Source organism: Neofelis nebulosa, chromosome 6 (genome assembly GCF_028018385.1).
Source record: "Neofelis nebulosa isolate mNeoNeb1 chromosome 6, mNeoNeb1.pri, whole genome shotgun sequence".
NCBI classification, from domain to species: Eukaryota; Metazoa; Chordata; class Mammalia; order Carnivora; family Felidae; genus Neofelis; species Neofelis nebulosa.
In genome coordinates, this window is record NC_080787.1 from 27,042,992 (window position 1) to 27,054,601 (window position 11,610).

The window sequence follows — 11,610 nt, forward strand, 5'->3', positions numbered from 1 at the left end:
CGCACAAGTCGGGGAGGGGCAGAGAGAGAGGGCAGAAGATCTGAAGCCAGCTCTGCATTGACAGCAGCAAGTCCGACGTGGGCGCTAGAACTTACCAACCGTGAGATCACGACCTGAGCTGAAGTTGGACACTCAACCAGCTGAGCCACCCAGGTGCCCCAGACTTACCCTGTGTTTACAAGAAGCCGGTAAATCAACACATTTCACAAGCCTGAATTTTAAAAAAAGAACAAGTGCACCTTCTGGCTCATACTCTGGAAACTTCAGCATTAAGTGCCTTTTCTTTATGACCTCGACTTTGGATCTGCTGTGTTCATTGCCCTGGAAATTGTGAATCTGTTTACAGTGACAGGTGCCTCAAATAATGCTGTCCCCCAAACCTGGAAGCTCACAAAGTGAAGAACCTGTAAAATCAAACCAAGTTGTGTAAGTGACCCTGCTCTGTACCACTGACCAAGTATGATGCCATCAGCCATCCGATGAGCGAGACAGAGCCAAACCAAGTGAAATACAGTCAATCCACAAGTCTCTAGAAATAATTGTCCGAAGTGGTGGGTAATCATCTAACTCTGTATTTGTCTTTTTCTCTTTTTTTTGTTTTTTGTTTTTTTGGCCACCCTTCACTTTTCAGTTATATTTGCTTAAAGAAAATGTAAAATCAGAATTGAATCAAGCTGCCCCTGACAAAGGGTGTCCCCAAAGGGATAAAATAGCACCTGATCACCCCCACAAAGCATCAAGCATAGTCCTCAAACAAGTGATAAGCACACCGTCAAGAACTTGCTGGTCCCAGCACCGTCCCAGGAATTGTGAGCCTAGTCACTTGCATCACCTTGTCACTAATTAAAGTGGTGCCGGGATACTGGCCTTGCTGCTATGGTTTTGGTGACCTGAAGCACTGAGTTCAGGGGGCTGAGGTGCAGCTGAGCTCAACGCAGGAAGACCAGCACCTCTGGCAGTTTGCCTGGGCTCTGTCACCATCCCAGGGAAGTGCCAGGTTTCACTCTGACGTGATGTTTGGGTCCTGAGTTCTGCCCAGTTCCAAGAAGGGCTCGGTGACTGGCTGCCAGGGTGCTGACGTGCAACATGGTGTGCTTGCCATGTGGGTGCTTTCATCTCACAGATGTGCAATGCTTCACCCCCGCCTCTGGAACACTCCTCAGCGGCTAGCAGAGCATTTGTATCCAGTGTCCCCACATGGTCAGCTCTGCTGCAGGGGCAGGTACGGGTGAATATCTGGATATGATAGGCCTGTCTCCTGTTTGTAACCATCTGCTCACCCCATGCAATGGTTCAGACTAACAGGTAGGAATCATCCTCAAACACCCAGTACCTCTAAAGAACAGATGTAGAAGGATTCGCTGGCCTTCATTAACAGTGTGGTATCCTAGGGGCGCCTGGGTGGCTCAGTCGGTTAAGTGTTCAACTTCAGCTCGGGTCATGATCTCACTGTTCATGAGTTCGGTCCCTGCATCAGATTTGCTGCTGACAGCCCAGAGCCTGGAGCCTGCTTCAGATTCTGTGTCTCCCTCTCTCTGCCCCTTACCCACTCGCATGCACTTTTTTTCTCTCTCTCTGTCAAAAATAAATAAACATTTTTTTAAAAATTAAAAAAAAAAAAAAACAGGGGCACCTGGATGGCTCAGTAGGTTAAGCGTCCCACTTCAGCTCAGGTCACAACCTTGCGGTTGGTGGGTTCGAGCCCCACATTGGGCTCTGTGCTGACAGCTCAGAGCCTAGAGCCTGCTTCTGATTCTGTGTCTCCCTATCTCTCTGCCCCTCCCCCACTTGCGCTCTGTCTCTCTCTCTCTGAAAAATAAACATTAAAAAATTATTTTTTAAAAAAAGTGTGGCATTCTAGAATGATACTGAAGTACAAAGACCCCTCCCTGCCCCAACCTGGTCTTGTAGTCCATGGCTGTACCTTCTAGAAAGACTATGCCCAAAGAGCACCTGGTGGGTAAATATCAACCGGGGTTTTTGTTTGTTTTTTGGAAAAGTATTCACCCACTAGGGGGAAAAAAACTGATAATTTAAAAATATTAATAATAAATCCTCTTATATGTGTGCTTCTTCTTCACTCAGGGGTGCCAATCAGAAGCAAGAGAACAGTGCCATACACAAACCCTCCCCCACCTCCCTAATGAGAACCTCCTTGAGTGGGACCCAGCCCTGTATATCCTTGAAAGCTAGCCCTGTAGATCTGAGGCCCAGTCATGTTAGCAACCACTGCCTTACATGTATATTTGTTCAAAAAAAGGACTCACTCCTGCAGAGGGGACAGCATGCTTGTTGAGTTGGGAACCCCTGCTGGCTGCCCATGACTTCAGGCTCTTTGAGACCAGAGTTTTCTGAGCCCCATTACAATAGTTTGATTTCTTTTATTCTGATGGCCTGGGATACAAAAGAAAGAGGCTGTCCCTTGGTGGGCTTTTTAAAAAATTTTTAACTGAACATCAGACATGCAGAAAAACAATGAGATGGCCTAGAATTCTGACAATAGATAAGACATAGGACGACCATATAATTCATCATCACAAATGGAGACCCTTGAGAGTGAAAGAAGGCTCTATTAATAATCACGCTGGGAAAATCGCATAAGCCGGGCATCTGGTCATGCTGATGAGCAGACACACTCCTGCATCTGGGGTGTCTCTTGTCCCCAGAAGCGAGGATGAAACGCATTAACTGTGACATGGAATTTAGAGAAGAGATATGACTTTGTTCACCACTCTGCTGGGAATATTAGAGAAGATAAAAGGTCAGTTCCTCACCACCACCCTCCACATTAGGAATAACCAGTATCCAAAATTCAAGGCTCACAGAGTTGAATGGAGATGGAGCATGGGTGGAGAGAGAGGGAACACAAGAAGATCCACCTGTGGATTTTTTGGACTAATCTTCTTTCTCTGTTGTACATTCAGTTGTGGACTGAATTTACAGAGATCCAGTTTGAATTCTTCAGGCATTCTTCCATTTCATAAAAATGATAGCAAATTCAAAAGCAATAATATTAGGATACTACACGTAACCAGTTTGAAAAACATCTTAGGCTGCTGAATTCTAGAAAGAAAAAGCATATGCATAAAGAGCTGTTTTTAGAGGAAGACCATGTGACCTATATTCGTAAGTTTGGATTTCATAATGCCTCTTACTGCTAAACAGAAAAAACTGAAAAAATTATAATTTCATGTATCCCCATTTCACTTTGCTTCATTAAGAAGTTATTAGGAAACTAGTATGATAAAAATGGTATATTTGAAAAATGGTTGTTATCACAGTTGCCTTGACTGTGGCAAAGCTGTGGCAGCTACTCTCCATGCTCACTAGAGAGATTTGCTGAACAAGTTTCAGGCAGCATGGAAAGCTGTCTGACATCATCAAAGGTCAGAGGAGGGGTGCAAATGTCCTGTCCGCCTTCCACAGGGCAAGCAGGCAACAGTCAGCAGAACGTATGGTCTGACAGGAGACCAGAAGCTGAAATTCTCCTACCAAAGATTCATTTATATTGGTGGCTCAGAGGTTTGGGGGGACCTTCCAACTATCTTAGGAAATTTCAGTACCTTAAAAATATGCCTCTCGACTGGGTGTGTCAGGAGGCACTCAAAGGCACAAGGTTAGTTAAGTGCATTTTCTCAAAGGACCAGCATTATTTGACAACTTGGGAAAACATTTTTATAAAATGAGCATAAATACATTATGGAGGAGAACACACCATTTACATGAAGATCAATAAGGGACTTAAAAGAAATATTTAGCTACCACATCCTCTTCAAGCTAAGCCCCAAAACCCCATGAGTATGATTTTATTTAGTAACTACTTCCATTTGATAGGACCTGCTTCTAACTCTTACTCTGTTCATTTCTCTCTCCTTGGGCTAGTACCAACAGTTTCAGTTGTTTCTCAGAAATGCTTTAATATCTTCCTCATGTTCTTTCTTATTCTTGACATGTATTCATTCAAGTAAACACTAAAGTCATTTCCTCATGTATCTCAAAAAACCCCATTGAGATTTTCATTATCATGTTACACATTAATTAATTTGGCAAAAGATTGACATTTTTATATGATTCAGTCTTTCCATGAACATGGTATATCTTATTTTATTCAAACTCATTTTCTATTTTTAAGTTTTATAGTTTTCTTTCTTAAAGCCTTATACATTTATTTTTAAGGTTATGTCTAGATGTGTTATTTTTGTTGTTGTAACTGTTGTTACTGTCTTTTCTCATCATATTCTGGCTTTTTATATGTGAAATGGAAGGACGTGCCCATCTAAGCAATTATACTCCTTCCAAATGTGGAAATTAAATACCAAAGATGGCGTTTGCCTATAAAAAGCCTGTAAATTGATGATAATAATGGCATCTTCCTCATAAAGTTGTTGTGAAATAGGAAGAATTCCTAATTGATTTAATTAATTGAATGCTTAGAACAGTGCATGGCACACAGTAAATGCTCATTAAATTGTGACTGTTACATCTCATCATCATTATCATTTTTATTTTTTAGTAGTAATAACATTATCATCATTAATACTAATAGTGTAGTAGGGGCGCCTGGGTGGCTCAGTCGGTTGGGCATCCAACTTCAGCTCAGGTCATGATCTCATGGTTCGTGAGTTCAAGCCCCATGTCGGGCTCTGTGCTGACAGCTTGCAGCCTAGAGCCTGTTTCGGATTCTGTGTCTCCCTCTCTCTCTGACCCTTCCCCACTCAACACTCAGTAGAACTCTCTCTGTCTCAAAAATAAATAAACATTTAAACTAATAATTTTAAAAATGATGATAATAATAGTAGTAATAGTGTAGTCACTACAATGCCAGAGGTAAGATTTGTCCCTGTTCCCGACCCCCCGTTGTACAGGGAACCATCCCTGCCTGGGTGGTTTTACCACCCTCAGAAAGGGAAGAGAGCAGGGACAGCCCACCCCTTGGCTTCTCCAGCAGAGCCAGGTGTGTCACCATCTCTCCCAAAACTTTTCAGTGCCCAGGGCACCTCCTTCTCACGCCAGACTGCCCTGACCAGCTGGAAGCATCATGGTCCTACTGGTCAGGAAGCTGTGCCCCAGAGCAGAGATGAGGAAAACCAATGAGTCCTCAAGTCCAGCCCAAGAAGCTCAAGTTCAAAAGCAGGAGGTGGTGTCAGACATCACTGACACCCTCTCCACAGTGTGGGTGGGTTTAACAACTACAGAGTCATAGACTTTTACACCCAGAGGGTGAGGAGACTCTGAGAAAACATCTTTGAGGTCAGGATCTGACACCCTGTGGTATTCCTCTCGACAGCAGACAGGCCATGCACGTAAGTGATATTTACAAGCCCTTACTACATGCCTGGTACTGTTCTTATTTAATCCTCTCAACAACATGAAGACAGTTAATATAATTGAGGCCCTAGGAAGTATCTGGGACAACTGGTACATTTCCTTCAAGTCTTGTATCCCATTTGATTCTCATAACAACTGTGTGAAACAGGCAGGAAGTAGCAGAGGCCCCATTTCAGCCTCCCCACCGCCCCCATCCCTGGTGATTGAGCCCAGCTCCTCTGAGTCTAAATCAGATTGAGATGTGTTGCACGGGAGACAGTGCATTGCTTCAGATGAGTAAGCAATGAAGACCTGAAACGCTGTACTCAATTTTCTTTTCTTGGATCCTCCTTCTTCCTCCCCAGCAGGTTATTTGCCTAATGAGTCTCAGAGCTCATAAGTGTTTCTAGGCCATCCAGCCATCCCATCTACTTGCAGCTGAGTAATCTGTGTATTTTTCTAATGGACTCTAATGCCAACTCCTAAAGTTTATAGAATAGAAGTGTGATCAGCTTTAATGACCAATTTATGCATGGTAATAGTCATATGTGGCTGGCTGAGCCCATCGGGGCTTCTGGAAGGGCTGTAAATTGAAGCTGGTAACTGCACTTCCTCACTTCATTGACCGGTTCCTCTCACCTGCAGCTCAGAAGCAACATGCTCTGTCATTAGCACCACAGCATCCATCCCATGGGGGGCTGGCCCCACATGTGTGCTAACACATTGTGTAGCCCAAATAAATACAACAGAACTGTTACACAAACATTTATTGCCTCCCCTCTATAGCTCTCATTGAGATAACTTTTTAATATTTCCTCCCTGTGTGAACTGAATATTTCTCTTACATCTTCTGTAATTGCTCTGGGTTAATCCCTTATAGCCCTGGATTATAGCTTTAAAGTTTCTACTGGGCCAAATTTAAATCATTTGATTTTGCTTAACAGTGAGTAGAGCATTCTTGTTACAATAAAATGATCCTATTGCGATTTTTATTGACTTGCCTTTATCAGTTCCATAATTCCTTGGGTAGCTCGCCACCAAAGCACTGCAATAATTACTTACAGATCTGGGTTTCAGAATTGGTGGACACAGAGCTTTGGTTATAACCAGGGATACTAGACATTGGTATTTTTAGTTGCTGAGTACTTACCGAGCACTTCTACGTGCTTCGCACTGTCCTAAACCATGCTGTGAAGGCAGCTAAGTCAGAGCAAGTAGAACGTCAGACCCTCCTTTCTCCCCATTAGTCATTGATATTCATGCAGAGGAACTGATACAGGTATACAGATACATGTAGTGAATGTTCCCAGGAGAGAGAGTGAGCCCCTTCTGCAGAGGCGACCCAGGAAAGCTTCAACCATTTGCACAAAGTGTGTGTGTGTGTGTGGCAGGGGCGGGGGGGTGGGGGGTAGGGTTTTGTATGGTGGACATGGAACAAACCTTTGTTGGTGGAGGAGTCTGAGCAAAGACCCAAAGTGATTTGGAAAACCCAAAGTGTCATGGCAGTCCATGAGAGGCTCAGTGGTACGTAGGAAGGTGGGCAGATACCAGACAACTGTGACTCTCAGACCAAGGGAGCCTGGACAGATGAAAAGATACTAATTGTTATGGTTTCTTAACGTCATTGATTATAAGATCTGATTTCTTTCTTCCACCCCCGCAAAAGCCATGAAAGTGTTGTATCTGGATGGAGGTTTTTTTTTTTTTAATTTTTTTATGTTTTTTAATTTACTTCCAAATTAGTTAGCATATAGTGCAACAGTGATTTCAGGAGTAGATTCCTTAGTGCTCCTTACCCATTTAGCCCACCCCCCCTCCCACAACCCCTCCAGTAACCTTCAGTTTGTTCTCCATATTTATGAGTCTTCTGTTTTGTCCCCTTCCCTGTTTTTATATTATTTTTGTTTCCCTTCCCTTATGTTCATCTGTTTTGTCTCTTAAAGGCCTCATAGGAGTGAAGTCATATGATTTTTGTCTTTCTCTGACTAATTCCGCTTAGCATAATACCCTCCAGTTCCATCCACGTAGTTGCAAATGGCAAGATTTCATTCTTTGTGATTGCTGAGTAATACTCCATTGTATATATATACCACATCTTCTTTATCCATTCATCCATCGATGGACATTTGGGCTCTTTCCATACTTTGGCTATCGTTGATAGTGCTGCTGTAAACATGGGGGTGCATGTGCCCCTTCGAAACAGCACACCTGTATCCTGTGGATAAATGCCTGATAGTGCAATTGCTGGGTCGTAGGGTAATTCTATTTTTAGTTTTTTGAGGAATCTCCATACTGCTTTCCAGAGTGGCTGCACCAGCTTGCATTCCCATGGATGGAGTTGGTTTTTTTGTTGTTGTTGTTGTTTTTAATTTATTTTTGGGACAGAGAGAGACAGAGCATGAACGGGGGAGGGGCAGAGAGAGAGGGAGACACAGAATCGGAAACAGGCTCCAGGCTCCGAGCCATCAGCCCAGAGCCTGACGCGGGGCTCGAACTCACGGACCGCGAGATCGTGACCTGGCTGAAGTCGGACGCTTAACCAACTGCGCCACCCAGGCGCCCCTAGATGGAGTTTTTAAAATCTAATTCATACTTCTTTCAAAATGGGACATATTTGAAGGTTTGCTTTGATTCAAGATCCCTAAAACCTGAGCTCTTTGGATCGCCCCTCACTCTTCATTCTGCAGTTTTCTTTGGAGCCTTTTATGCAAAGTTGATTACAACTAGGCCACCCCATACCACAGCTGCATTTCTTTCAAGAGAACACCTGTCCCCCAAAGGTGCCATCCTTTAGGTTGGGGGGCGAGGAGAACCAATACTATGTTAACTGTGTCCCTGGAGGCTTAGTTAGGAACACAGGAGAAAGGCCACACAACAGGTGTTATAGCCTATCCATCAAGAAGGTGGCTGTTAGCACAGTGTCCACAAAGTGAGTTGTGTGGGAGAAGACGTGTTTATTCTGTGGCATGATAAGTGTCCTCCTGGATCTTCAGTCTCCACCAAGAAGACCACCTTTTCTTCCAGGTTACCAGAACACATGGCTGAACACTGGGCCCCTCAGGAGCTCTGAGATGGGTCCTGGAGACCCAGACAAGCATGGCAGTCACAGAGGCTGAGAGGTGGAAGAAACCCATCTGGTTCCACCTCTGTCCAGCATATAAATCCTTCTCCATCCTCACCTCCTCCTTCTTGTACAGAATTGACCACTTCCCAAGGCAGCCAATTCCATTTTCTGACAGCTCTGTGAAAGAGTTCTTCCTTATGCCATATCATAACTTCTGCCTGCCACTAGAGCCCTGAAAAAAACACTGATAAACTCAGCCAAGCATTCATGAAACATGGTATTGTAGACACTTCTCTAAGAGGGGTTCCTGGTAAACCCTCCCAAGATCAATTAAATATAAAACAAGTTCCCAGGTAACTGAATCATTTGAGCAGTTATATAAAATTATTTTTATTAGACATTCCCCAAAAATGTTTTGTTTTGTTTTGTTTTTCCTTTTTGAGTAATTGGTATTTTAGCCTTTCTTCTGAAAAGCATTGAGGGGCACCTGGCTGGCTCATTTGGTTAACCATCTAAATCTTGACTTTGGTCAAGGTCCTTGCTTGCTCAGGTCATGATCTCATGGTTTTTGAGTTCAGGCCCTCCATCAGGCTCTGTGCTGAGAGCAAGGAGCCTGCTTAGGATTCTATCTCCCTCTCTCTCTCAGCCCCTTCCCTGCTTGTTCTCTCTCTCTCAAAATAAATAAAAATAAACTTTAAAAATAAAAATAAAAAGCATTGATAGTGGCCCATTTGTCTGTTGAGGTTAGCAAATGAAAATAAAACCATATAGCAGCCAGAGTGGAGAATGCCTCTCTACCTCCCATCTGGAGTAGGGTAAATATGGCTTCCACTCACCCCACAGCTATCTCAGGTCATCAAGAAGAGAGGCCAGACCAGCCTCTGTGCTCCATTCGTCATGAAATCCCATCCAGCTAATCTCACCCCTCAAGATGGTTTATTGACTGCGTCATTCAGAGTGTGGTCCACAGAATCCCAGGCCCACCCTTTCCTCTTGCATCAGAAGCTGTATGTGTTCTTTATATGGACAAGAGGAAGGGAGACTGAAGACACAGGAGCAAAGCTCATCACTGACTTTTGTTAGGAACTATGCAGAGCACTCATTCCCCACCACCACCACCACCCCCTCTTTCCCTTTTTTCAGTTGAAGGAATTCATTTGCAGTTAAAATATCTACACAATCATCCTCATCCCCCGAAATCTCCACTCTTATATTTTGGCTTTCTCTTTAAATAATTTGGCTGCTCTGACATCTTCCTTCACTTCCCTCTGGCACCACAATGCTTGTGAGCTACTGGTGCTCCCAAGGCCATCAGGATATCTCTCCGCAAGACATAACCAATGGCATGTGAAAATTCAGATGGTCTGTTGGGATGTCATTGATGAGAAACCACCACTGTACCTTAGTAATGACAATAGAGTATTTAACCATAAATAAGGAGGACATCTTGCCATTCGCAACAATATGGGTGGACCTAGAAGGTATAATGCTGAGTTGGATAAGTCAGACTGAGGAGGACAAATACCAACTGATGTCACTTCTATGTGGAGCCTCAACAACAAAACAAATGAATAAACCAACAAAAAGCATAATCAGACCTATAAATACAGAGAACAAACAGATGGTTGCTGGTCGGGGAGGGGATGGGAAGAATGTGTGAAGGACAGTGTGAGATACGGGCTTCCCATTACAGAGTGAATAAGTCATGGGCATAAGAGGCACAGCGTAGGAAATATAATTAGTGTTGCATGGTAACAGATGGTAGCTACACTTGTGGTGGGCACAGCATAAGATATAGAGAAGTTGAATCACTATGTTGCACACTTGAAACTGCAAGATTGTGTGTCAACTGTACTCAAAAAAATAAAATAAAATAGAATATTAAAGCAAGATGAAAAAAACCACATGAGGGTCTAGCTTCTGACCCCTGACTGCTGTAGGTGTCTGCTATAGCCATTGAGAGTTTCCCTCATTTTCTCAGACAGCAAAGACCCCAAATTACCCATAGATAGTGGCCAATCACTTTAAAATCCCTTCTGCACCAATTCTCCATTTTCTAAGAAAAGTATCACTTAGGAAATGCTTTTGGAGAAAACTCGTGAAAACCCTTTGTTCCAAAGGAAGGACTAGTTATCTGCTGTGGCCCCCAGTTACGGCTGCAGCATCTACCTGGGACAGTGGGAACACCTGGGCATTAACAGAAACACTCACTTTAAGAGGACCCTTAGAAAGGGCAGGAAAGACAAGAGACAAGAGGTGAAAGAACACAGACCATGGTCCTCAGCCCCGTCTGGGACAGGCGGTCATATTGCTGGCAGTGCTCTTAACGCAACGCCTGTTCTAGCCCAACAAAGACACGACACATTTCTGTGTTATGCTGAAAGCCTTTCCTTATGGAAGAACCGGTTCTAAAGGAAGGGGGTCCTGTTCAGTGAGGAGCTGCTGTGCACACATCTGGGTGGCTCTCCCTCTGGCCACCAGCCAGGGAACCTGGTGGATGGTCTCAGCCAGCTCAGGACAGCCTGAAAAACAGACCACGGCTGCTGATGCCATTTCTAAAGTGAGAACGAATGACTGGATCTCCGACTTGTTCTCACAGTGAGGGACGTGGGAATCAAAGGACGCAGGGAATTAGCGAAGGCCAACCTAGTGACTACAGTTTGCCCCGCGATGCAGTTTCCCACAAGCAACAGCCCTTTGGTGGCAGACGTTGGCATTTAAAAGGTTAGAAATGCTCTGACTTTTCGCAACTAACGGAGTCTTTCTTTGCTTTCAGGTCCACATTGGCCAACTGTATTCGACCGACAAGCTTATTATTGAAAATCAAGAGAAACCCAGGACCTAGGGAGCCAGGACCAGCCGCCACTGGCAGCTGTGGACCCCACCTTCAGCATCCATTTTGTGCTTGGGATGCGGGCTCCCAACAGACCACAAGTGGCCTCTTTCTTACATCAGCTTAAAATAGCCTCTTGCTCTGCCCGCCCTGTAAGGAGCTGATAAACTGAGTCTGGTTTCCATTCTTCTTTAGTCTTTAGTGAAAAAGGATGGCTGCCTCCTTGGTTCAAGTGTTCAAATGAAGAGCTGGAGTTCGCTCCCAATACTGCTGTGTATTATTGTGTCTCCTCTGCCCACCCCTTTTTGTATCTCATCCCTGCTTGTATAGAGCACCTCCACACTATGTTTCTTGGTTGACAATAAACAGAGTTGTCTGCCTAAGTCACCTGACACCAGATACACTC

At 44.1% G+C, this 11,610-nt stretch overlaps 1 protein-coding gene across 5 annotated transcripts in view; it reads left to right on the forward strand.

The window, feature by feature from the left end:
* The window catches only part of LYRM4 (LYR motif containing 4), a 172,017-nt gene extending 160,407 nt beyond the window's left edge, over positions 1–11,610 (forward strand). For 4 of the 5 annotated variants that reach the window (XR_009262823.1, XR_009262824.1, XM_058733133.1 and 1 more), the window contains one exon: positions 11,148–11,469. Coding sequence is in view for 3 of the 5 variants with exons in the window: in XM_058733133.1 (XP_058589116.1) it covers positions 11,148–11,216 (69 nt within the window). In the remaining 2 variants the exon portion in view is untranslated. Of the gene's footprint in view, positions 1–11,147 lie in introns of all 5 variants that reach the window. The other variant, XM_058733134.1, reaches the window with a different exon arrangement.